Source organism: Aphelocoma coerulescens, chromosome 7, assembly GCF_041296385.1.
Source record: "Aphelocoma coerulescens isolate FSJ_1873_10779 chromosome 7, UR_Acoe_1.0, whole genome shotgun sequence".
NCBI classification, from domain to species: Eukaryota; Metazoa; Chordata; class Aves; order Passeriformes; family Corvidae; genus Aphelocoma; species Aphelocoma coerulescens.
This window is the reverse complement of record NC_091021.1, coordinates 14,543,310-14,570,960: the sequence shown is the minus strand read 5'-3', so window position 1 is coordinate 14,570,960 and position 27,651 is coordinate 14,543,310. Positions and strand designations below refer to the sequence as shown.

Genomic DNA, 27,651 nt, shown 5'->3' with positions numbered 1-27,651 from the left:
TATGAAGAGTGGAATAGAAAAAAGGAAAAATGCTTATAAAACTAGAGCACAGTTATATAAAGAAGTGAACTGAAAACCTGCAGCAAGATCTGTCTGAGATCTGACCTGGTCATCTGTCTAAAGAGGATGTTTACTTGCACCCCTTATGTGGTGACTGTGCTGTTCAGTTCTCCATAAAGCAAAGAAAAGGGAAGAGACTTTGATTGTGATTTCTTGCTGTGTGCAAGACAGGCAGCCTTTGAGCTACCCCATTTTTACTTTTCTCTAATAAAGAACTGATGATTCAAACTGTACGTGTGGGACACCCATGCAGAGTGCCCAGTTGAAAGATTGCACATGACCAATGGGTTGACTCCTCTGTGCAAGGTTTTGTGAGGAGGGGACTCCCTTGGGTGATTGGCATAGGTAAAACCCTGACATGTGAGAGAACTTGGAAGAATAGTGGTCTTCCTGTGCTTTTGGATCTTGGCCTCCAATATAAGGTCTCTAGACTGCTTGCCTTTCTGTTTTTGGTGACTGAACAGCACCTTTAGGTGAAAAACGTGTTTGCTTCTCAGTCTTGAAGATACTGATATAAGGGAAAGTCTTGCACAAAAGGATTGAAAAAAATTGGAGAAGTTAACCTATGTAATAAATTAGGGCTGAAGGAATATAAAAACTTAAAATTAGTTTAGCACATCACTTGACAGATGGGGAGTAATTTATGTAAATTTAGGGAAGTGGTAGTTGGATTTAGTTGATCTAATTTAAACACTATTTCTAATTATTTTTGGGGTGTATACAGAGGATTATAGGATGGCCATTATTCTGACAGGAGGGCTCCTCATGTTTAAATTTAAATCCATAAATGAGTACCCTATTAAAATGTAAACATGCTGTGATAACAAGCACCTGATTATGCAGACAGGTTAGTCCAGCTACTCTGGTGAACAGCTGTGTGCATGTATTTCAGATAATGCTTTTTCTTACGCCCTAAGAACCACAGGCAGAGCCCTTGAGAGGTCAAGAGGTGCCTGACCCACAGGTGGGAGCCGCCTGTAAGGAGGTTTGCCGATGCTGAGTGCAGATCTGAGAGCAGATGGGCTCTCACAGGTTTCCACTGAAAGCAGGGCCTGGTGGCACCCAAAGGCGCAGAGAGAAGATGACACAATTAACAATTCCCTCTCCCTACGCTCTGGTGCTGCTAATCCAAGTTGAAACTCCTAACAGCATCTTTTGGAAAACGTTCTCCTTTACATTTTGACAGCTTTCTCCTATTGCCAAGAGAAAGATCATGTAGGTTTACTGGGGAGCTGCCAAATGACAGCTTGAGTTCACACCTGAGAAGCAAATGAATGAAGAGAGAAGGAAAGCCTCAGCCTGCCTCCAGCCTGGCACGAACGTAAAGAGTCTTGGGAGCATGGGCATGAGCAACCCCTGATGCTGCAGCAGCAGTTGTGACATGAGCAGAATCCAAGCTGAAGCTACAGTGGGAGGAGGAAGCATGGGGCCTGTTACCAAAGTGTGAAAGCATTATCCATCAGCTGCATACCCTGGGAGAGTTGGAGGCCTGGCCATGGATGATTCTTGGAGGTGTGGGATAAAGCTTGGAGCTCCACATTGTACAGCAGCCCTTTGTGAGCTGATTTGGCTGGCTTTCCTTCCTTGAGCCATTGCAGAAAACACTGCTCTCTCAAGAGGTGCATTAACAATCAGCAGGGGAGCTGACAACCATAATTAATTCTTTAATGTCCCCAAACCCAGTCTTTTTTGATAACTCATGGTTTATAAACTCTGTGGGTAGAGGGCACCAAGAATGAGGCTGCATGACACTTCTTTGGTCCTTGTGGGTTTAGGGCAGAATGCCAGACTGTTGTGGAGAACTGCAGGCAGCCTGACTCCACAGGTGTTCAGTGAATTTCAGACCATACTTTAAAATGGGAGAAAAATGCTGTGCATATGAGGGTTTTTTCACCAGTATGATGAACACTGTGTCTGACTCATCCTTCATATGTGAGAACTAAGCAAGCTAAGAAGAAATGACCCTCAGGGCAGGAATTTCTATCTCATCTTTCTTTTAAGGGAAGGAATTTCCAAGGACTAGCCCCAAACACTACTAGTTTGTTGTCTGACCCCACCAGGTGTTTGCAATCTGCAATTCTAGAAGTCAGACATATCTAGCTGGATGCCTTTACAACAGCTTTCAAAGCAAGAGACCAACTGTTCTCGTAGGACCAGACTGATGCCCGGGTCCTGCAGTGCTGGATGTTCTCTGGCCAGCTACCAAAGTGTCTGTAATGTGAAGGCTGGGAAAGCATCAGGTTGTTTTATCAGTGCCCTAGGCTGCCCTAGCAGAGGCAGCAGGAGCTTTGTGGAGCCTCGTGGGAACGAGAGGTGAGTAATCACAGCTGCAATTCATTTGAAAGAGACAAATGAGCTCCCCTGCAGAAAGCTGGGACACTTCTGCTGAGAGGGCTGGTTGGTTGGGGTTTTGTTTCGTGGGAGAAAGGTTACTTCTAGGTTTACGTGGAGGAATTGATTGGGAAAGCCTTCCTCGAAGGGTGGACGTTTTCATCACACTCGTAGAATGACTTCCCTGGGACATAAAAGAAGTCAGTGTTAAAGCCAGGAACTGACCGGACAGACCTCCTAACTGATGGCTTCAGTGCAGTGCTTCAGCCACGAGGCTGTCCTTCCTCTGTTTCTGCTGACCCTTCATTGTGCGCTATTTTGGGGAGGCTGGGAGTTCGCCCTTCCTCACCCCCCTGTACAACAGCAGCTTTTCAGAGAGGATCCACACAGAGGAAACCTTTTCTTCCTCCGGCGATGAGAAGAGCCGATCAGCGGCCGCACAGGAGCAGGAGGGCCTGGCGCTCACACGGCACTCAGAGCCCCCAGGGGCATCGACAGAGGTGGCCGTAGCCCTGAGCTCTGGAGGGCGCGCTGCCAGCAACCCGCCAGTGAGTGAATTAAGGCAAAACGCTTTAAAAGGAAGCCAGGACTTGCTGAAAGGAGCTCCCGAGTGGTTATTTACTGTTTCCCGGGACACCGGCACGGGGGGGCCGCCCGCGGGCCACGGCGCCCCTCCCCCGCTCCCGCCGGAAACGCCCCCCGCGCGCCACCGGCACGGAAGTGGGCGCGCGGGGCACCGTGAGGGGCGGCGCATGCGCAAGAGGCGGCGCGGGGCCGCGCCCCGCCCCCGCCGCGGTGGGGGTCTGGCGCGCGCTCCGTGCGCGCGGCGCGAGGCCGGGCCCGGGCGGCGGGGCAGAGCCCGGGGGGCGGGGGGAGCGCGCGGAGCGGGCGGGGGGTGAGGGACGGACAGACGGACGGACGGGTGGGTGAGAGGATGTGAAGATGGCGGAGCTACAGATGCTGCTGGAGGAGGAGATCCCGGGGGGGCGCCGGGCCCTGTTCGACAGCTACACGAACCTGGAGAGGGTGGCCGAGTACTGCGAGACCAACTACATCCAGGTGCGTGCGGGCCGGGGCCGCGCGGGCCGGGCAGGGGCGCGCCCTCACGGCCGCTGCCCGCGGGGCTGCCCCGCTCGCCGGGCCCGCGGCGGCGGGAGGGCGGCGGGAGGGCAGCGCCGGCTGCTGCAGCCTGCGGCGGGGGGGGAAAGCGGCTTCACCTCCAGCGTGAGCTCCCCCGGCGTGACGACGCGCTTAAATATGTAATTGATTCCTAAATTGAATTCCTTCTACTTTGTGAGTGAATGTTTATTGTAGATCGTGTCTCTGTCGTGTCTTTTCGTTCCCTCCGCACGTTCTGGTCTCCTTTGCTGCTGGCTCTGAGGTGATGTGATAAACCGAGAGCACAGCTGACTCCTACAAATATAGTGTTGGTGCTTGTTAATTTAGTGCAGAATGACATATGCTTTAGCAGGGTTATGTCTGTCCGTTTGTGTTTCCCTTCTCGAGCAGGACTGTGGAATTTCATAGGAAGGGCAGCTACCAAGTAGTAGGTGCAGGATAAAAGCATGATGTAGTAGAGCTAGTACAGAATGAGGGGGAAAGATCAAATGCAAGTTGCTACGGCATAGTGTGGTTTTTGCGGTGACTGCTCTAAAGCCAGGCTGGTGTTAAGACTTTCCTTTTTTCTTTCTAGTGGAAGGAAAGGCAAAATATTGTCAGTTTACTTTGATAGTGGTAGTAGGGCCAAATGAAAACTTTGTCCCCCAACAAACACAAGAAGACACCCTAAGACGTGTCTGAGTGTGTAGGAGAGAAAGGTGGGGGGGATGACATGGATTTGTGGGGTCAGTGTTGAGAGAATTCCAAAGTGTCCCAGAATTGTTTTTAATGCAGTCCCCGAAGGGCAGAGTGCTTGTGTGCTTCCAGAGGGCAGCTAGTGATGAGATCTGTGGTGAGACTGTTCTGTCAGTGAAAATGGGAGAGACTATTTAACCAGAGGCAGAGAATACTTAAAATGTTCCTGTAAAAAAGCTCTCACTATTTCTTTTGAATTGCTGAATGACCAGCTGTCCTTTAGAGAGAAGACTTTGCATATTTTGGGTCATTTACAAAACAGGTTAATTACAGTAAAATTATGTAGATGTATTTTATTATGTAATAACTTTTCCGATGTTGAATTGGTGTGACTTAGGGTTTTTAAGAGATGTGTTGAAATATTTTCTTATAACCTGACACACATGTGTTTCAATTTCTGCTTCTTTGAAAATTGATTTTTCTGGAATATGGGAGAGGAGTATTGGAAGGCAGAACCAGATAGAAAGAACTGCATGTCGTTTTTTTTTCCCTTTGCCTTTTTTTATTTGTATTCTTTGTATAAACCAAAGTTTGCAAAATCTCTATGGAACAGCTCCACTTTTAATATCTTAGTGAAAACTGCAGAAGAGGACTCCATGCTGTTTTGTGCAAATAGAGAATGAAAAAAAGATGGTTTTTGCCCCAGACAGCACACAGTCCATAAGGACAATCTGGGATCACAGGAGATGGATACAGACATATGGTGAATAAAGGAAAAGAGTGAGGCACTCTTGGTCAGCCTGATGGATTCTGACCACCACATATCCCGACTGTTGGCAGTTTATCCAAGCATCATGACAACACCGAGCTTTAAGGGGGAGGTGAGAATTAAAGAATGAAATTGTGTTGTGAGCATTGACTGTGAGGTGCAGTATGGGTCACAGCATGAACATGCTTAAATTTTTAAACAAGTGGGGAATGGAGGACATCAGCCAGGCAATAGGCTCCGGCTTTGGGAATGCTCTGAGACATCACAGAGTGGGTTTGTTGTGGAGAAGAGGTTCAGTGTGAGGGGATTCTGGATTTAGTGATGCGAGTGTCCTAGTAACAAATCTGTCAGCAAGCCCATCCCACCTTCACAGTGCCAGAGCTACGTAAACTGCTACACCAGATCTCTATAAAAAGCTATTTTTTTCTTCTCTGCAGGAGGGGAATAGATTAATGGGGAAGAACTGTTGGTTAATTGGATATTTGTGGTTTTGCTTCTAATAGTATTTATTATTCTAAAGTTGTTATGTCCAAAAAAAGTCCAAATTATATTCAAAATAGTAGCCTTGAATTTTTTGGGGAAGATGGGTTTGTAACTGCTCGGAAATGCATGGAAGAATAATTGTCCAGAAAGTCATGTAATGAAGAGGAACTAATTCTGCTGTAATCCTGTAGTATTTCACTGCTGACAGAAGATTTGTTGTGGATAATCTTGAGATCTAGGGGAGGCTCAGAATGTGACTGAGACCTGAAGTTTATGTGCAGGATGGTAGGTGCTGTGGTGATGGGGACATTGAAAGCCCTTCATTGGCCTGTATTATATATTTCAGTAGACAAGCCACTCCCTTTCTGTGCTGCTTGCTGCTTTGAAGTTGTATTGTCCAGTACAAAAACTTTCAAGAGCCAATGAGGCATAGGCCAGTGTAACAGAATTTGAAGTTCAGTGCTAAAGTGAATGTGTTTTTTCTCTTCACCCCCACCCAGCAACATAATTGCAGCTTCAAAATAATTAAACATGTAATCTCATACATGAGGAAATTGCTAGCTCATAGTAGAGCTGTGGCAATTGCAACTCATTTGACTTCTGCTTATGAAATGAAAAATCAGTTCTTAAAAATTTTGTCAGTGTTTATCCAAATTATGATTGATATGTAGCTCAATTACTTTGGCAACAGGGAATGTTGCATTAAATGTTATCCTTCCCTTGAGTCTGTGATATGGTGATGTATCAGAGCACATCAGCTTTAAATGTTGTGGAAAATTATAGGCAATACAGCAAATATATAATAAATGGACCTGCAGCAGTGAAATACAAAAGACTGCTGTTGGGGGGGGGGGGGGAAGCTTTTTCATGTCAAAACCATCTTATTCTTCTAATAACTTGGAGAAATCATACAGTTGTTTTTATGTCATGCTGCTTCTTAAAGAGAAGGGGAAGATAAGCTTTTTTATTTAGGAGGGTGTTTGTGTGGTATCTGACACGATGTCAATCACGGGTTAAATTTTATATGGTCTGTTCAGTGCTTTATGTACTAGTGCTGTGTCTTCTGTTACCAAGTTCAGTCTCAGTCTAAACAGGCAACAGAGTAATTCTATCAAACTTGATTATTCGATGTACTTGATATTTCCAGTCTACATTGATTTATCTGGTCTTTCATAAAGAGCAAATAATAGTTGGACAAGTGTGCTGTGTTTACAAAACTTTCATATTCCTGCTTAATTTTGTTCAGGAGTATCATAAAGAAAATTTCTACTTACGATAGTATAAGTAACAAGAGCATACAATTATGTGATTTGCACATTTGTTACTGAAATAGTGACATAAATTCCAACACTGGCTTGCCCTGTTAAGTTTCTTTGAGCTTGTCCCGTGTAAGTCTATTCTGGAATAATCTTTTATTTCTCAGTATCATTGCTCTTTTTAAAAATCAGCTCTTCATTTTATGCAGTGCATGGAGCTTTCTAGAGTAACAGAATGCTTGTGTCTGTAACTCTGCTGAAAGAGTCAGAAAAAATTACCAGGTGGAGGCATTTTAGCCTCTAAGTGTCTGGTGGGCAGAGATTTGAGGTGGGGGGAGGTCCCACCACCATAGCACGCAGAACTGAGTGAAAAGCCAAGCTGCTGTCCCCTGCCCAGCCTTCAGAAGGAACCTCTGATTTCTCTGATCCATCTGTGTTGGCTGGATTCTTCTAAAAGGTTCTGTATTTTTTTTTTTAGTTATTCAAGATTATTACGCTTTACTTGTCAGTTCTGGAGACTGGAAAGGAAGAGGGAGCTTCTGATTTTCCTCCCTTCGTATTCTTCATGTTGCCATGACTGTTTGAGTTTTATATACAGAAACACTCTTCTGGTGTTTGTGAGGGCAAGGATAGAAGGTAGATTTTTATTCTTGTTCTTAGTAATCCATCCTGCTGATTACTGGAAATAACCTGCTTTCATTCCTGCAGATAGCTTTATTTAACTAGACATAAGGGTGAAAACTACTTGTTTCTCGGTAAATTTTACTGCAGTCCATAGATCAATGAGTTTTGTAGTTGTTTTCCACATATCTGTTAATTTTATTTAGATCTCATAAGAAAAAACCAAGTGGCTATAGATTTGGAAGCATCTTCAGTAGGCTGAACAAGAGAATAAGGCATCTGTTACCGTATTAGTTTTAAATTACAGGAATGGTGGTCTTTACAAGTAGCAACTTAGTGGTTACAGCTTTACTAATGGGAAATTTCCATGGAGTTGCTTGTGATGACTGGTACCAGTATATAACTTGTGTAATTATACAGGGAATTGCAGGCATTATGGTTTATAAGCAAGTTCAAGAACGATCTCTTCTCTTTACTGAAGAGAGATCTTTACTGTATCACCTTAACAAAGGTGACTGAGATTTGTAAAATGTATTTAATTATCAGAAGTGTGAGTATGAGAGGAAAGTTGTTTTCACTTTTTCTGTTCCTTAAGATTGTTTATTTTATAATCCAACTTCAGTGAAGGGGTGATTAATCTTAGCAGTGATTGAAGACTTGTTCTACAGGCATGAAAGTGGATATTGATTAGTTCCAGTGAATATTAGTCCAGAAGTTCAGGAAGATGCTAAAAAGTTGAAACTCTAAAAAAACCTATGAAGCTAGTAAAACAGTAGTAATGAATACATGGGCAATATGCTATAGTGTCTTACTTCTAAGTGCAATGAATTATTACATGGATATATCTTGTCCATCAGCCTATGATAGGACTTCATTAAAACCACGTGATTTTAAATCTGAAGTATGCAGTGGTGGATTAAGCTTCAGTGTCAGCCAGGTGCCCACCAAACTGTTGTCTTACTCTCAGTTGTCAGCTGAAAAACAGAAGAAAGTAAGAAAAAAACCAGTTCATGGGTTGAGTTAAGGACAAGGAGGTCACTCACAAATTAGTGTCATGGGCAAACCAAACTCAGCTTGGGGAGTATTAATTTAATTTACTCCCAATTAAAAATAGAGTAGGACAGTATGAAACAAAATCAAAACTAAACCCACCTTCCCCCTTCTCCCCGGGTTCAATTTCACTGCTTCATTTCTAGCCCTTGTACTTCCTCCCTCTTGAGTGGTGCAGGGGAACAGGGAATCTGGGATGCTTTAGTTCATTCGTATCACTTTGTCTCTGCTGCTCTTTCCTCCTCAGTGTCTTCCCCCTGCTCCAATGTGGCCTTGCTCCAGTGGGATACAGTCCTTCACAGAGTGCTCCAAAACACAAATGCAAGGTCCTTCCCATGGGCTGCAGTTCTTCAAGAATGCCTCCAGCATGGGTTCTGCCCACAAGAATACAGTCCTGCAGGAACAGGCTGCTCCTGTGTGTGTGCTGCACAGGCCTCAGCTCTGCCAAAAGCCTGCTCCTGCACGGACTTCTCTCCACAGGCTGCAGCTCCTGCCAGAAGCTTGTTCTGTGGGCTCTGCCAGGCTGCAGCTTCTTTCAGAGCATATCCACCTGCCTGGGCATGGGGTTCTCCGTGGGCTGCAGGGGGGGTCTCCAGTGCCTGGAAACACCTTCTCCCCTTCTTCCTTCTCTGACCTTGCTGTCTGCAGGGTTGTTTCTCTCACATATTTCCCACTCCTCTCACAGCTGCTTCACAGCATTTTTTATCCTTTGCTAGATACCTTATCACAGAGGTGCCACCAGCATCGATGACTGGCTTTTTTGCCAGTGGTGGGGCTCTTTTGGAGCTGGCTTAGAACTGGCTCTGTCTGACATGGGGGCAGCTCCTGATCTTGTCTCACAGAGGCCACTCCTGCAACCACCTGGCTACTGCTCAAGTGGCTTGTTAGGTTTGGGAAATTTAGTGAGGATAATCTAGAACACATTTCCTTTAAGTGAGTCAGTGAAGCTGGCAGAGTTGGTGAAGGATTTATCACTCAACTAATCTAACTTTCCATTTTCATCAGCTGTGCTGTGTTTTGCCAGGAAAGCTAATTTAATGCATTTAATAGTGCCACAACCTGGAGTTGAGGAAAAGCAGGATTGATCCTCTACTGAGTGGATATGGAAATAGCATAAGCCATTTTATTAGTGGTGATTGGAGTATTTGTAGGTATGAAAAAAAATTGTAAATATGCAAGTTGCTAATATAAAATAAATGTTGTAACACTAAACGTTGGTTACAAGTGGCATTCTAGTTGTTCCCTTCTGTAGTTTATTTTCAGACTGTGGTTATTGAATTATATTGACCAACAATTTTAATTCAGAGTAGCAAGCATCTGCATCCTACATTTAATCAGCTCTCTGAAATTTATTGTCCATTGCTTGTGTTTTACTTGAGTTTACAGTTATTAATCTTTGTGGCTTAGTGCTAAGGCAGAAAGTGGTGCCTATGTAAGGCAAGAGCTTCTTCAGTCAGTGCTTTAAGCAAGTGAAATCTTACTCTGTAGTGTTCAGCAGAATATTTTCTTGATGAAAACATTGATTTAAATACCATGTTTGCAGCAAATTTATTCAGTAGAGTCTATGTCTAGAGGCTGATGGCCCTTTATTTTTTAAATTTTGTTTCAAATTCTGTGTTTTCACACTTAATTGCACACCTAAAATTGACCTCTTGCTTAAATATGTTTGTAAATTTGGTGGATATTCCTATGAGGTGCTTCAGTCATTTGGCTGCTTTGTGAAGCAACACTCCATGTCAGTAGATGAAACATCATCACAGCACACTAAATTTAGGAGCATTTCCTCTTCTCAGGGCTCTCATTGGTTAGGTTGGCAATTCTTTCTTGAAGTGAATGAATTAATATATTCTTGCAAGTGAGTTGTGTGTATTTCAGTGAGAAATCTTAATTTTCTGTTTCTCAGGTGCAATGAGTAAGTTGCTCTGTCAAATTTAAAGTTATATGCTCTGAATTATAGACTCTATATATGCTATTCCATTTTCCTGTAGCTTATTTCCCAGTAGATGTCATTTTAATATCTATTCTTAATGGTATTTCAGTTTGAATAATAAGTACTTGCCTTATTGGCTTAGTGTTACCATAATGAAGTTGTTTTATGCTCAGTGAAATGCAGGGTGAGGAACAAATATTACTTGGTGTGGGGTTTTAGTAGCCTGTGTGTATTGGTTATAACACATAGCCAAAGCTAGTTTTGTGCCAGCTCATAAATTTAGTATTTTTTTCTTTAAAACTCCTCTAAGTAAACGCAATGTTTTTATTAGGGTATTTTATAACTTTGTTGTGAATTTCCTGCTGACATGAGCAGCGCTGTTGCTTTGCTCCGGGATGGTGGGAATGTGAAGTGAGGGAGGAGGAGGGAATGACTGAGGCAGTGAGCTGTTAGATGGACAATTTTAAGGTAAGTGGGCAGTGTATCAAGATACCAGGTATCAAGCCCGGTTATTTCGAGCTTTTGTGCAGCAGCAGTGCTGCTCTTTGGGCCTGAAGGCCTCTAGTGAAAATGTCAGGTGTTGTTTCTGTGGCCCCCAGTGAAAACTGTGAGCAGTGGGGCTGACACTTATTAAACATGCAAGGGTCAGGACAGATAACCTGTAGGTAATATGGGACTTTTGAAAGCAGAATCAGTGCTTGTCTTTTTGTAGAGTCTGTCTCATAAAACAGTCAAAGTCTCTTCTTGATACTGCTGGTTTTGCCAGACAGGAATATACAAACTTAGCTGAAACAGTGTTTTTGAGTCTGATCTCTGTTCAAACAAAAACTTTTAGTGTGTCTAACAAACAAAATATACAAAGCCAGTTATTACTGAATAGTGTAGTATAAATTCAAAGCACACTGATTTGTCTTGATTTGCTTTAATAGTAACCATTAAATAGTATGTGTTCACTCAATATACAGTGCAGGTTCTCAATTATCTTTAGGTGTGTCCTTTTAGACTGTAAGTTTGAGCAATGCTGGGCATTGCAGCATTTGCAATTCACTCTTAATTTTTTAACTAGGTGCTGACTTTGTAAGTTGCCTTGAGAAGTGGAGCTTGTTCATAGCTTTCTGTGTGAGGCAGAGCATTTACTGCAGGGTGTAGAAATTTGTTGTCTACCTACTTTTAATTGGGTAAAAACCACAGGTCCCACAACTTGTGGGAAATGTAAAAATGTTAAATATCCCAAATTAAATGACTCTTTTGAATCAGTTAGCATACATTTGGGTCTGTGGAGGGACACGCCAAAAATATTTAGCCAAAGGGAGATTAGAAAAATCGTATAGATACTAAAGATACCCTGCCATTATGGAAAGTTTACGGTAAATTTCACTATTTATAAATACTACAGAAAAGAGAAATAGTAAAAACAAAAGCCAGCCTCTTATCCCCTACACCACTAACAGCAAAAGAAGAGGCTGAGGTGGATGACAGGCTTCGGAGACACTGAAGAATGCCAATATGAGCAGATGCTCAAAAAAGGGGTGGTTATTTTTGACAGAGAAATAATGAATTATAGGATTATTCAAATAATGTTTTGAAAAGAATGAACTATGTATACTGGTTTCCCATTTTTCTTGGGTAAAGTATAGGGATACTAAATTAAGTTTGAGAGGTAATGCCACTTAATCTGTGGAATTATTGCTATGAGCTAAGGCTCAGGATTTAATGGTATTCTAGAAAGGCTAGACATTTTAAATAAATAATGAGAATATAAGCAGTTCTGTCTTTTCCTTTCATATGCTTTTGCCTTGCATTTATTCCATGATTGAGTTTTATGTCTGTTATATGAAGTATTTTGCACTGTCCACTGTAATTCATTTCACTGGATTATTGGGGATATTGCTTCTATTTAATGCTGTATTTTCTGTATCCTGAATACAATAGATCCTGGATCCTTTGAAATGCTTTTTGCACAAATTGGTGTTGGATTTGCCTTCCAAGGAGAGGGAATTAATGTGTTGAGTTACTCATGTCAATTTAATAAGATCTAGATAAATTTCATTTGTGGGAAAGAGAGCTAAAGCTTTTTATGTGATGGAGTATATATGTGTGTGTGCTGAAATGGTGATAGTAAAATTAATGGGATTTTTCCACCATGACTAATAACTAGTGAACTGGGAGTGAAAGGAGTTGTAGAGAAGAATGAAACTGTGACATTACATTTATTTGTTATTTTTGATAAATCAGTCTGGAGTGTTCTCTGATACACTTCTCAGTTTTCTCACTTTATTCATCTGTTAGTGATCTCAGAAATTAGCTTCAAAGATTAGGCCTATTTGTGTTTGTGTCCTTAGAGATGTGATGCCCATGAAGTGACTCTGTCTCAGAAGGGGAGAATGATTGAGCATGCAGAATCTCTGGATCAAAGAGTAGCATGCAATCAGCCTAAATTGGTGAGGATGTTGGTTTTGTAGCATTTCTGTCACATTCTGAGTGCACTGTCGTAAGAGCAGTCCATTCCTGAGAAGGAGGTAATTCTTTGACTCTATGTGCATCTGTATAAATTAATCAGTTTGGATAACAGAAGGTAGAAAGTTATCAGTAGACTCTGAATTGCTATTATATTTGTCTGGGGGTGATAATAATTAATTTAAATCCTCTCAAAGTTGAGGATACTTCTATAACCACTTGATGGAATGAGTTAATAGAACTATTGTAAATCATTCCTATTTTATTATCTTCTTAAAATGTAAATTTTGTATTTTCTAAATATGGAGGCAGTCTTTACATTTATTCGAGTCAGTAATTCAGTATGTACTACAAATACAGTAGGGGAGATTCAGTTTTGATGACTGGAGCAAGAGGGAGGGGTAAGCCTCTAATTTTTGTTTTTCTTGTTTGTATACTCATCTGTACACCAAATGTAGGTTCTTGGAAACAGAACTTTTTACTGTGATGAGTCTGTTAAAAGTGTTTGTAGCATTTTAAGACCCTTCATTTAAGTAAGGATTATAAATTATAAGAGCCTGTCTTGCATAATGAATTGTCTCATTTGATTAACAGTTGGATAGTTAATGCAGAGGTATAATTTACTTAACCATTTATACATATATAAAAGAATTTTTTCATTAAAGAACAAGTGGGGAATACAGTGCCAATAATCCACTTCTCCTCTGGAAAGGCTGTGCTTAAAAGTACTACAAAGAGAAGAGGATTTTGTCTTGTTTTCTTAGGATGAACAAATGTTAATATTTTCCGTGTGTTTGTGTGTTTTACTTTCCCTGAAATTTTCTTATATTTTTTTATGCTTGTAGCTTATGTTAAGGACACAGTGAAGAATTAGAGATTCATTTGCCACTGGCGAAGGTTCAGAGTATTGAATTTTGTTACATTTAGCTTCTTTTCTAAACAGCATGCTCAACTTAGTAATATTCAATATATAATCTTAAGTTAAATTTTCTGTGTGACACGGTATCTTTAAAATTAAAAACATACTTAAGGAAATTCCTTCTGTTCTGTTTTAAATTAATTATACAAGAAACCCCTAAACCAAGCAACATTTTCTTCCATTTTCTGTGCCGCTCTTGAGGCTATGTAATGATATGGGCAGCAAGAGGAGTTTTTGTGGAGCTGGCTTTTTCCATAAGCAGTGTGATGTGTTTTATCATTTGAGGAAGAAAGCTGTTTTTAGAGATAAAGTACCAGTTTTAGATCTGAAGTTTGGTTTGGGGGTCTTCTGCAGTTACTGTATGAATATGACTTCAATTCCCCTTCTCGCAAAGGAGCCCAAAATGCTTTTCTTGGTTTTTTTACAGGAGTGAAATGATAGTCATCTTGTGGTGAATTGATTTGACCTTAATTTTCAGGTGTCTTGGCATTACCACATAGTAAATGCTGTACTCAGTGAAACTCCCAAGGCAGCTCTGAAAGGCCAAAATTTGAAAATGATTTTTGCTATTCATTTTGTGTTGGAGATGGAAATGTTAAGCTGTGCAGACTGAATTGCAAAGATTAGTGACAGTTTTGTTTTTTGTTTGAAAATATTGTATTCATTTCTCAAACTGCTTTTTTTTTTTGTGTGTGTGCTAAACAGGTAAGTGCCTCTGCACAGACCAAATCCCAACTTGAGCAGGCAGCTTCTTATACCTAATTCTGTTAGTTTTAAGTAACACAGCTCTTATGTGATGTCATCTCTAGATCTCATACTTTACAAATCAGGGTAAGTACAGCTTTTGTGTACAAGCAGTGGAAGTTTATTTTGGTCTGGATTCCATATGCCCTTAGGGCTCTGAACATAGTCCTTCAAGAATTGTTTGCATGTGTTTCTTTGACTAATTGTAGGAGGAATATGAGTGGTATTTCTTGAGTTTTGGGGGCAAAGTGTTCAGTAAAATGACTGGAAGATGATGAGTGATACAAAAAAAGCCAATTGCCTGTGTCTAGGAAGGTGGAAAATTAGAGGTTATGCAGTTGGGGGATCCTTCTTAGAGAAGGAGACAATTGCTTGTCTGAAAAGGAGTTTGAAAATTTGTGCTTTCTCTGTGCCTTTTTGTCTTAAAACCTGTGATTCATATTGTGAAACTTTCCAGGATAGTTGTATTTATTGTCATAGCTAGATGGATAGAGGGGTGATGATATTACTTAGGCAGGCCTTGTCAAATGAAAGGGTCATTCATGCAGCACTTTTAATTCATGAAGGTACAGAGAAAACTGTTTTATCAGATGGTAGTAGAACTTGCTGAATATATAGTTGTAACAACTTAAGACAACTTGAAAATGAAATCACATTAAAAAGAAAAATGCAAGGCCAGAGAACCTTTTATGACATAGAAATGTTCTTATTTTTGTCATTTCACTTCTCTGATGTTTCTATCTTTGTGACAACAAATTGCTCAAAATTGTCAGAACAGTAGCATTAAATTCTGGTGAATAAGTGAAGGTTGAGACTCACTCTGTGTCATAATTATGGTGAAAGTAAACACAGTCATGGGGATTCTTCATATCCTGTATTGGAGTGTAAAACTGCTGTGAGAGGAGTCTTGTGTTCTTTCATAATTTTGCGATGTCACTTCTGATTTTCTTGGTGTAGGCTTTCGTTTCTGCAGGTTTGATGTAGCACTGCTGTTACCTGAGTGATGAGAGCAGCTGCTCCGTTGCAGTGCAGTGCTGTGGCTGTGCTTGCAAGCCGAGGGCAGGCTGGCAGTGGCAGGGGGAGGGGGCTGCCTGCAACACTGCCTGTAGCATGTGCAGCCTTTGGGATATGTTCTGTGCTGGAGAGCTCTTGCCATTGGGAGAGTTTCCAGCATGTGGAAAGCTGTCTGGTACTGCTGCTGTAGCTGGACATGATGAAATTTGGCCTATGTGGGGAACAGCATGATAATTCTTAACCGTGGGATTAAAATGACTCTTTCCTGAAATACTTGTCGCCAAATTTAGATTGCATAGCAGGAGGGAAGTGTTTCCCCTATTTGAGACAACCAAAGTCTGTATATGACTTTTCTTTGAAAATTATTTGAAAAAATCGACTTTTTAGACTGTTGCATTTGTAAAAGTTGGTTATTAGCAATTTTGTTAGGTGAGGAAAATAATGGATTAATTTACTTCATGAAAATTCTGGTCTTAAGTTTTCCTGGGCTACTCTGGATGTGGCTGTTGTAGGTGAAAAATAGCAGTACATTTTTATCTTCTGCTGAGACGTCTGACAGATGGTGTCTTCTCTGTCCAATATGAATGCCTACTAATCTATAAATATTGAAAATACAAAAAAAATCTAGAAATATGGAAAGAAAAAGGTATTTAATTGCTCTTAAAAAAATGCATCCTGATTGATATAGGATTCTCTAAGAGATATTTATAAAGATCTTGGGCAGAACAGCACTAGCAAGTGCTGAAGTCAGTATCTGAACAAATCTAAAACGGCCTGGTGAAAATCTGGCTCACATTAGGCAAACAGAGAAAAGAGAAATTATTATTTCACCTGTTTTGGTAGAATAAGATAGTGCTTGCAGATGCTTTTGTGGTTAAAAAAGTGCTTTAGTGGAAGCTGAGGTCTGGAACATCATTAATATGTGTGCAGAGGTGGGCAGCTGTTAATTTTGGAGCATTGCAGATGCTTTGAGAGTCTTTGTCTGATTCATTCATCTGTCCTTTTCTGAAACTTTTATGGCAACCATCTTTTTCAGGACAGACTTTGTAGAATGTCTTGTGCCATTGTATGTGGTACTTACTTTTCATTTTAGAATTGCTTCCAGGTTTACAGAGCTCTGTCTACTGTTGGATCCCAAATAACTTGATTGATTTTTTTGAAAGTGTTCCAATAGAACCATGTCCTTAGTTGCTCTACAAGGTCCTGCACAGAGAGTTTCTCCTGGATATTGACTGGGATATTGCCAAAGTTCTGTTTTTGGAAAAGTCCTCACATGTAATTTTGTGTGTTTTTCACATGAGTTATAGTTAGGTGTTGTCTTCAGCTGACATCTAAATGTTAGAACAAAGGAACTCAAACACTTTAGAAATAGAAACTCTTGTTTGGTACTGCAGTCATTCTCACGGGGTTTGTTGAGTTCATTTAAGTTTATTAAGTGCTTTGATTCAAAGAATGTATTTGGTGCATAATCTACTTTCTTTGTGTGAAAGAGTAAGAAAAACCTTGTAGAGTTTACAGTGCTTCTGCCAAGGGGTCCAGTTCCATTATTTTGGCTATTAGGTAATGCCAGTGCTTTGTTTTAGGACAGCAGTCATAAGCACTGACTGTATGAAATTCTGATACTGTTCTGAAGGAAATTTCAAAAAAATATGGTCTCTTCAAGCTCATCCTGATTGATGTTCTGAATGATGGGTCTTTGTAGTTCAGCAAGAAGACCCTTATTCCTGGTAGCTAATGTGTTTCAAGTCCTGGCTTTTCTTTACCAGACAGAAAACTCTCCATGTTGTTGGAGAGAAATTCTGAAATAGCTCAGTGACCTGCATCGTGATCACTTTGTTTCAAGTCTGGGGAATGTTAGAGCTATTGTATGTGGGGAAAAAAGACTTTGCCAAGGTTGGATTTGGTTATCAAGCACATTGGTTTTTATACCTCAGTGTGATACTTTTTAATTCTTAAAAGAGTAAAACTTGGTAATTTTCAGAAAGAAGCAGTATTTAAATTGTGTGGAGATTACTGTGTTACAGTTGCAGTGTAGTTGATATGAAAAATCAAATACACATCCTTTTATGCATGTAAAATGGCCTTATGTTGCTTTTAAAAACTAAGTTACCACTTGGATGAAACAGTCTCTCTTTGGGTAAGAAGTACTGCTCTTAATGTGAATGTAGGTCAGGCTTAGAAAATGTGTATGTAAAATAGAGATCTTGCTGGAAATAATTACAGAACACTTGATGCTGTGCTGTTAAGTTACATGCTGCAGGTTGAATATAGCAACTTGGCTTGCTGTTCTTGAGCTACATAGCAATTGACAGAAGGTTTACTTATAATTTTGAAGTAAATGGGCCAAAACTGCTTGTTAAACTGGGAAAAAGAATAATTGCTAGTTACAGTGCCTGCAGAAAAGGGTTTTTTTTCTGCTTATTTTCTGAGATTCTTAAATTGTAGCAGCATACCAAAGTTTGAGTCTAGTTGAAATGAAAAACCTTCTGTAACCTTATGATTTTTTTATTCATTGACAACTCTCTTACAAACATGAACACAAAGTGTTCTGAAAAATCTTTATTTCTAGCAGTTTACCCTTGGGAATTAGATTGGGACTCCTCACTTAAGGAGATGACTTTTATATTTCTAAAATGTTCTCTGATAAGTACTGAACAGAGATCTGGGGTTGGCTGTCTCTGCATAAGAAGCCATAATCCCATTCTCACTCTGCCAGTATTGTGTTTTGTCCAGTGCTATGGTAACAGGAGAAAAAGTTTGTAAAAACATTCTTTGCCAAAAAAATGAGCAGATGCTTCTCTCAGGTCATATAGGGGACAAATCTACTTAATAAGAAGACACTGGTTTTGATTTTCACATTTCAGAGTGAACTTTCACTAACTTTCTTTCACTTTTTAAAATCATGATAGTTCATTTAGGTAATCTCCATCCTGGGTTCAGTTATGACTGGGTATCATTGAGTGTTACCTCCACCTTCAGCATGTGGACTGTGCAACAGAGGGTGGCTTTCAGCAAGATGAGTGTGGATATCAAGAACAAATCAACCTGTTGTTGCTTGTTTGGCCCTCTTTCTGGCAAGCCTTTACAGTGACAGCAAGGAAAGAGGCCTTTTGAGTTGTGTGGACTGTTGGGATTTTTCAGAGTCAGACAGGAATATGTTGGTGTCTGGTCACATAACGGGGTGCAAACGCGCATTTGCGGTGATGGGACTCTGGCACGTGTGTAGCATTGCAGGGGTCAGAGACTTGGGCCTTTAAGTAGTTCTGCAGTAGGCAAGGGCAGCTGTCCTGTTTGTTCTAATGCAAAAAAGAAAGAGGGACAGACTGGGCAACCTTTCATGGAGGAATGAGGGAAACCCCTTCTGATTCTTTGGTTCTGTGCTATAGAGTGATCAACTGCTGCTGCAGCTCCCCCAGGCTCTGCTAATTTGAGCATAAATCTGTAGGTTTTGAGGTATGCTGCCAATGGTTCTTTTGCCTCCTAGAGGAATATTGTGTATTGCAACTGTTGTGTGAACATTTCTTATTTTGATCTTTAGTTTTTCATATAAAATAAAATATTTTTTCTTTTTTTCTCTTGTCAGATTGTGGGCATGGATCTGAAGACAGTTAATTTCTTTCATTATGTCTGAATTGGCAGCAGATTTAAAAAGTGCCAAGTAAGAGTAACTTCAAATTTAGGGCTGACTGATCAGTGTGAAGGAATCTGTGTAATCCAAGTGTCTTTATTTCCTAGAAAAGGAAGAGTGACTATGCAAATTCCTGCCCCCAGTTAGTTTAAGCCCTCTATCTATTGTCTTTGAAAGGCATACTCCCGTTACCTGGTTGCTATGCCTCTTACTTCTCTTCAAGCTTTTTTTAGCCATAGTTACCAAAGGCAGTTAATTTAAAGTATAACTTCTAGTGTGATAAAATTTTGGGGCTCGCTCATGTGAGGAAGTAGAGAAAGTGAATAGCAATTGAAAGACTTGTGTTAGGTTGATGATGTAGGAAGAATTCTGAGGATAACAGGCCTGTATTTGTCGTGGACAGGCAGGAAAGGCTTTCCAGCAGCTTGTGTTCCTTGAGCTACCTCACTCTTTTTGAGTGCCTAAGGAAGTGGGACGGTGCCTCGGAGCTCCGTGTTGCTGTGGTAACTGATGTGGGTGTTATCTCCCCTTGGCTGAATAGGGTGTATATCTTACCCGGATATGCTGCAATCACACCCTGGCAATTCCAAGTATCCTGCATCTGACTGCTCACAGGGGTACATCAGGTTCTAAGCTGTGATGGTGGAGGATATGGCTGTGTGTCCTACTTAGCTTTCCTTGCTATGAGCTTGTGATGTCTGACCCTGAACACTTGGAAACAGAATCTGCTTCTGCTGCCCGAGATCACTCTCCCTGTGATTCTAAATCAAAGCTATTAGTTGACCTCAGTCACTGCTTTGTAATGAATTGAATTGAGAATTTATAGTGGAAGGAAAAAACTAGAAAAATTGGGAAATAGCTCGGTTGTTACATAAACCCATGCAACTTGATAATATTTTTTAAAGCTGAAGTAGACATCCTTTCTTAGAAATGGTAGATTTTGTCAGATTTCAAGAGAGAGAGATAAGTCTGTTCATCTGATACTGATAATGGGGAAAACAATTTGTGCAAGTAGCATTTTTTGTTCAGCAGAATGTACTTACTATATGATTATAGTTTTTACTTGAGAAAGCCACTTTGCATATGAAACAATTTTTGCAAATGCTAAACTTGCTTTATTTTTATTAAGTAGCTGTAAAATTAAATTCAAGTTCATCAATGATTTTGACTTGTAAACTCAGTGAAACCTCTGCATACTAAAGCATCCTTGGTGAATGAAGGGTTGTAGAACAGCAGATACATGAGATAATGGAGTCAAGCCTGTGGATCTTTGCTGTTTCTGAGGTTCTTCATTTAGTGCATTTGTATTGGCCTAGCCTCTTATGACCACAAATATGTTGATTTTGTGCTGCTATTAAAGCCAAAATTGCCCTTGTATCTGGAACTCCAACAATAATTATGTTGTTGCAGGAACTAGAAAACAACCCACTTCTCTCAGCTGTGTTATTGCAGAAGAGCTACCAGAGTAAGGTGAAATCTCCACTGGTTTCACAAAATGAGCAGGGAGTCTTAAAAGCACAAGGGAAGTAGGTTTCCTTCACTGCTGCTTCCTCTTGAGTAAGAGCAAAGTCTGATGCTGTGCAGCAGTGATGAATAACTATTAATATAACTGCATATTGACTGTATTGCAGATGTAAATGCATTTGGATGCTAGTGTGCTGTTCTTGTGACACAATTTGTGATGCATCATTTTAAACTATGTTACTGATATGTTGAAGTTTTTTATAACCTTGTCTAGTAGGTATGTGTGAATACATCTTACCCCTATTATTTTTGCATAAACAGGACTTTGCCTCTACTCTCAAGGAACAGGAACCTGTAAGGTCTGATGAGAGCAGGACATTTGTGTGTGAAAACTGGTCTGCTGTGCTTGTGAATGTATGGAAATAAATACAAAGTTTGATTCTGGTGATGGTTAAGGGAAACAGGTGACAGATTTGTTGCAGTGATGCAGGCAGCATGAAAACAGTGGTGCAAGTGATCAGGTGTCAGAGAAGCTGTGCTTGTCCACAGCTCCCATTCGCTTTGTTTTTCTCTTGGGTACTTTAGACTGATATTGTTGTCATAGATTTCAAACCATTGAGCTAGTTTTACCCTCACTGGCGGCCTTGAATGCAGTATGTATTTTAAAAAGTGGCTTTTCCTTTTAGGAGGTTAGGTTCTGTGTGTATTTCTTTGAAAGGTAGCTTTCCTAGCTGTTAATCAAACCTACATTTTGAGGCTCAGCAGAGAACTGAAAACATCAAATTAATTTATGGCACTGAAAACAAAAGACTGCAATTTAATGCAAATGACTTTGTAGAGACTGCAGCAGATTATTGATACTGAGTTTCAGATAGCTTAAAAATTAGGCACTCACACTTGTAATCAAGAAGTTCTGGTGACATTTAGTGAATCATTACCGTTTTTTAATAATTTGGAAAAAGAATGACTTGATGTCAAAGGCTTTGCTGGAGTATGAATACTAAGAGTGTATTCTTTAGCTAGCATGCTTGCTATTAGTATGTGGATAAATAAAGATAAATTATAATTTTAAATAATTTATTTAAAATGGGAATAACTTTATTTATATGATATTAATATTAGTGTAATAAGATGAATACAATTAACTTTGCATTTGGAAATTACTTTTTAAAATATCACATTTATTACTTGCTCTTTGAGTGTTGTTCAAATTATAAAATCTAGTGATAGTTTTGATGTGTTCCTTATACAGCTTTGTTGATTACTGTGTGATGGCTGATCAAAAGATGATGTGTTTTACCAGATGTAGGGCATACAGAATTCACAGTGCTGTGAGAATAGTCCTAATCCCATTATCAGTTGTAATGAGAAGAGTTTACTTCAGTAAATTCACATTTAAAGGTGTTTAAATTTTAAATGCACTTAGTGTAAACAGAAAGTTAGTTGCTTTCATGTAGATGTTAAGTAGAACCTTTGGATACAGTTGTGGAGAAAGCACTTGCCTTTCATCTTGACAGATATTGATATGCTGGGTTGGTTTAGGGGCCTGACTAACCTCTGTCTGTGCCTGGATGGTCCACCCACAACTGAAGTTTCATTCAGTGCTGATTCTTATACTGAGTCTTGTCACTTCTGAGAGCAGTTCATTAATAAAAAATGAGCTGTGTCATTAGGAGACTTAACATGTGGTGCTCCTTTCTTCACAGATGTGACAGAATTTTCAAGCAGATTACTTTAATTATAGTTAGCTGTTCAGATAAGGTCATGCTAAAATTATTGTGAAGTAAAAATATTCTATCCCCAAACTCTAGAGCTACCGTTTCTACTTATTTGTAGGCCAAATTACCAGTCTCATTAATCTTGTTGCTTCCCCTGTTCATGGTCTCAGTGTATGTTGCTGCTCATTTTTTCTTTTGAATGCAGAATAATAGAAGGCTGTCAGAGAACTTATGAGTGGGTTTGTGGTAGGGTATGTGTGAAGAAGTGTTTTCCATTTGTATGCCAGATGTTGTTTCCTTATGTTGCCTAACATTTGATTAATTCATAATGTTCAGGGTGATGAGCACATGTAACTGGGCAATGACTATGAGCTCTCCTTAATTTTAACAGAAAGATGTATACGTTTGAGTAGGGTAATCAAGCGATGAAACTAACCTTTTGTCCTCCTAAAATAAGAGCAGAAATAATTATATATATAGATATATATTCATTATATAACCATGAATAAGCAATTACATAGAGAAAGATGTTTGCACATGGAGATGAGCGGTGTAGAGATGATGCTATTACAATTGACAGAAACAAAAAAATTCTACTCCCGACTCTAGATACTGTGCAATTTTGGTTATATTAAAGAAAAGGTAGACTGAGTTTCCCTGTGCTCTGTGTAATAATAGAACACATGGATTGTTCTGCATCTGAAAGGGAAATTTGGGGTTTTTCGGGTGTCACAGAGTAAGTGCCTTAGAGCTCTATGGCCCTTAGTTTTTTGCTGAAACTCTGGGAGAGCTCATTTGCTTCTGTTCTAACATGTCAGTGATTGCTTCTGCTTTTTTGTGCCTGTTTCTCCTGTGTGTTACAGACCAGCTCCTTAGGAACTGGTGGGTACATGTTTTTCATCCTGGGAATGAGCAGTTCCGGTAGTCAAAGAGGAGCGAGGGATATTCTTTAGCAAGTATTTAATGAGCCAGTTTGTTAAAACAGAAAATGACTGTATTTTTCACTGACAGTTATGTAAGTTTTTGGCATGATTTTGACTTAATTATTGGACTAATGATGCTCAGTTTTCTTCTCAATCATTTTTTGTAGTTCACGGAAGGACCTCAGAAAGCACTTGGATGGGCTGAGCAAATGCCATCTGTGCAGTTGAATAAAAGTGTGTAAAATACTTAATTATGTATGAGGCTTTCAGTATCTTCAAGGAATTCAGCAACAATTAAAATGAAAAGGATGATATAAGACCTTAATCTATTTTTCACAGGAAGACTGAAGTGTGCTTTGTCAGTATCACAGTTGGGCACATTTTGTACTGAATAATGCAAGCTTGTTGAACTCTAGCATGCAGCCTTTGTTCTTGAGGCTTCTTGAAGCTAATGCAACCTCAGCAGAAACCTGGGGGTTTTGCTAGCTGGTTGTAAGACAAATGCCAGCTTGGGTTTCTGTTAACAGTAATCAAAAGAAACAACTGTTACGTTGATTAAAGGTCACTAATCTTTGGTCTCATTTTCAAACTTTTACTTTTTCATCACTACATTAAATATGAGTTTGTTTCACTGAAGAGTACTGTTTTGAACAATAGCAAGAGATGCTCTGTATGCTGGGGAATTGATTAATATATTCTGGATATACTTCTTGTGTAGTTAGTCTGGTGTCAAACTCCTCAACCTCAGCTTCCCCTTTGATGTCTAAATTCTACTGCATAAATGCACTTCACATTGAAGAGTTGATTTGAGTAGGAATTGAGATTTTTTTTTTCCATTCAGAACTCTCTTTACTCAAAAGATGTGAATGACAATAGCGTCAGGAATGAAAAACTCTTATTTTTTTTGTCTCCCCCCCTTTCAATTCAACATTAAGTATTAATCTTGGAAGAATTTTTTATTGTAGTTGTGTTGATATTAAAGGCCACAGCATGTATCAATATTTTGCAATAAGAAGCACAGTTTCTTTCTGAACTTACAGGTCCAGACTTTTGGCTCATCCAATAGAATTTCTATAAGTCTTGTTAGCCTGGCTGCAAAACTTTGAACTGCCAAGTTGATGATGACTAGTGGATAAATAACAATTTTTTTTCTTTTTTTAGAACTGTAGCATAAATGAAACCTAGCTACAATAACCAACTAAACTGCCAGTAATGCTTTCTTCCTTTTAATGCTTCCTTTCATGCACCACTTTCAAACCTGCCTTTATTAGCTCTTTCTAATTCATAAGAAATGTACTTTTCTTTTCTAACATGTTGCTGTTTTTGAAGTCTTTCATTCTAATTTGGTAGCATTGGTAGCATTTTGAACATTTGGTAGCATTTCTTCTTTTATCTAGTTTTATCTAGTTGGGTTGATGTTTTGTAAATTTTAGTGTAGGGCTCATGTTGCCTCCCATAATTTGTTTCTTTGTAGAATTTCTCGATCCATTAGTAGCTGCTTTTCCATACAAAATTATTCAAGTTCTTAACAGTGGCATAACAGACTGTATCACTGGGATTTGGCTGATCACTCTTTGGATGGGAGAATGCCTTAAATTCTTGATTTCTTTCTAGCCCCGCATTTTATGCTATATATGCATGTAAGAATTCCTTTTGCCAATTATATGACCAAATAATTTTGTGATTTTGGATACCTTACTGCCTGTTTTATTTTCTCATCTGCCCCATACTCTCCATTCCATATTTTTTTCTTCTTTATAATCTGTTTTTTTATTGCTTGTATAAATATAAAAGTTTGTGTTTCCCTAGTCAGGAGAATAAACATTGAGACTTTTAATTCCTAAAGTGAAAGGATATTTTATATAGTCAGCTGACCCGGCTATTTTTTATTCAAATCTGGTAATGTAATTGTGCAGTGTAAATGGAACTTTCAGAGTGGGAAGAAAAAGTGATGCCTGGGCTCTGCATCCTGGCATGAAAAGTCATCTTTACGCTTACTGTGGGTTGAATTCCACATCAGTTCTAATGCTAGCAGTTTGGTTTATACAATTGAATAAAAATTGAGACGTATTTTCAGGTGAACATTTATGATCATTCCTGAGCTGTTAGATTTAGTGTCCATTGTGGACTGGCATGTGGAAGTGGAAACTGTTAATAATTCTCCACTGTCTGAAAGCAAGCACACACTATTGCCTCGTGTATGTAATACATGCCTTTTCTGACTGACGGTGAAGTCTGTGCATTTGTAGCTGACTTGAATGACTTTGATCTTGTGTAATCTAAAAGCCCCAGTTTGCATAGTCACTGTAGTCTATGCTGTAGCTCTCAGACTGGATTCATTCTGTGAAACATTTCCATATGTTTGATAGCTTGTTTTGTTTTCTGGTGGAGACAAAATAACTGTTTCAGTACTGGGTGCTTCTCACAAATGGAAAACACTCTCCAGGGGAAGAGAGCTGGGCAGAGCCAAGGCTACTGCTGTGTCCAGGTGCATGGGGGGGAACCACTTCCTGCTGCAGCAGACGGAGCATCTCCCAGCAGTAGCTGACTCCATCCCCACTCCATATGTGGCTGGCCAGGAGCATCAGATGAGCTCTCTGTGGTGAGTTAAAATGGTGCTCTTACTGCTGACAGCAGGAGAAAAGGATGCTGCCTTGTGACTCACATGGGCCACCTGATGTGTGCATTATGTGGAGACAAATGATAAACAGAATAAATGCTAAGCTGTTGCCTGGAAATCCCATAACATGGGCACAGAAGACGTGATCTCAGCATTTCTATTTAAGGCTGTGAAGATGATCTAGCTGTGATACTCAAGTATTTTAACCTTGTGTGAGAAGTCAAAGCTAGAAGTTTGAGAGGTGGAGACACAGCAGCATTCTTAACACAGTTAATGGAAAAATATTAAGGGAAATGGGGTACACTGCACAGTTTGGGTGAAGAAAAACTATATGTAGCGGAGGGCTGGAAAAACTGCAGTGATGTTGCAGCACTTGTTCCTTTTCTAGCAAGCTCAACAAATGTGGATAGTTCTTCCCTCTTTATTCTTGATTGTATCCTTCCTTGTGTTTCTCTGGCTATGCAGTGGTTTGGATGAGGCAAAACTTATAATTTGGTTTATGGATCAGATAATTTTCATTTGGCACTTGCCTCCTGGTCTAATTCACTGCAGCAGATGGAGTGTGCACTTGGTGTTGGGGACATCTACTGTCCTCAGTCTCCATAATATGACAGTTGCTCAGACTATAATTCACTGAGTTGATTTGATTTTTCTTTGTGGCATCTACATGGTTTTGCTAGGGATAGTGTTTGCAATTTTGCATGGCAGGGAAGATAATAGAAGTGACTGGAGTTTAAAACAACCATTTGTTTCTGAAGTTTTTCATAAACTAGGTCAGGTACTCAGTCTGCCATGCAGCCCTACATAGACAGTGCTATCACGATGGAACGGGTATGTTAGGTCTAGGAATGAGAGGATCCCTATGTTGGCAGTATTGCAGTAGTCTTATTTGTCAAACAGTAGCTCTGATTTCTTAAATTTGTTATCCGTTAAAAAATACAGATCAAATTGATCTAATAGTTGAAAGCATTGCTTTCCTAAGAGTTGTGTGTGAATAGATGTTATGAGCCTGGGTTTTTTTCATAGACATGTATAATTTTATGTGTGTGAGTGCTAAAGATACTTAAAAACTGAAATGGAGAGATACTCAAAGTTCTATTTCATGGTGTTTAATTTTGTTCCAGGCACTGAAAACACTTGCTACCAGTGCTTGATCATGCTGAACACCACAATCTTTCTGAGAGATTAAGGGCTTCAAGGACTCTGGTTAATATGCTCAAGTATCTACAGGAACAAGTCTTTTTGTTATAATGAACATAGCAGAGCATGCTTCTCTTGTTTCCAATATTCTACACAGAAACAGTATTCCATAGGTTACTGAAACTATTGTAGGGTGTCTTATCAGTTTGATTTTCTTTTTTCTTTTGCTAGAGAATTTTGGTAGGTATGGATATTGAAATAACTTTTTGTCTGCCTTACGTTCTGATAGGAATCATACTGGCTGGTGTTTTGGTGTTAGGAAGATCAAGAGTATGAGATCTTAGATGCTGAGGATTATGTTTGAATTTTGTTTACTGATAACTTGAAACCATTATCTTATTAGCAGAAATCCCTTTTTTTACATAGTTACATACTCAGTATCAGTGAGCACAGCAGCATTTGCAAGCAATGTAATTTGATGTCTGTGTGGAGTGTAAATAGGGATCTTGTTACATAGGAGCATATGATAAGACACCATCTCTGGCAATCCACTTATCAGATTAAAAGATGGATTTCATGCTAAACACAACTTACCATTTCAAGTTAAATTTTAACTGACATTTATTGTTACATTTCCACGGAGAACTTAAGATTCTTCTGTAAGTATTTTAGAGTTTTTCCTATTGCTGTGAATCATTCAAGTCTTCATCTCTTGAAAGCTTTCAGGGTA

General features: G+C 39.7%; 1 protein-coding gene across 16 annotated transcripts in view; it reads left to right on the top strand.

Annotated features, from left to right (window-relative positions):
• The first annotated feature begins 3,285 nt into the window (after positions 1–3,285).
• ABI2 (abl interactor 2) overlaps positions 3,286–27,651 on the top strand; it is a 63,675-nt gene continuing 39,309 nt past the window's right edge. For all 16 annotated transcript variants that reach the window (XM_069022284.1, XM_069022283.1, XM_069022282.1 and 13 more), the window contains exon 1: positions 3,286–3,450. In XM_069022284.1, coding sequence (XP_068878385.1) covers positions 3,334–3,450 — 117 coding nt within the window. In that variant the 5' untranslated portion in view covers positions 3,286–3,333. The remainder of the gene's footprint in view (positions 3,451–27,651) is intronic.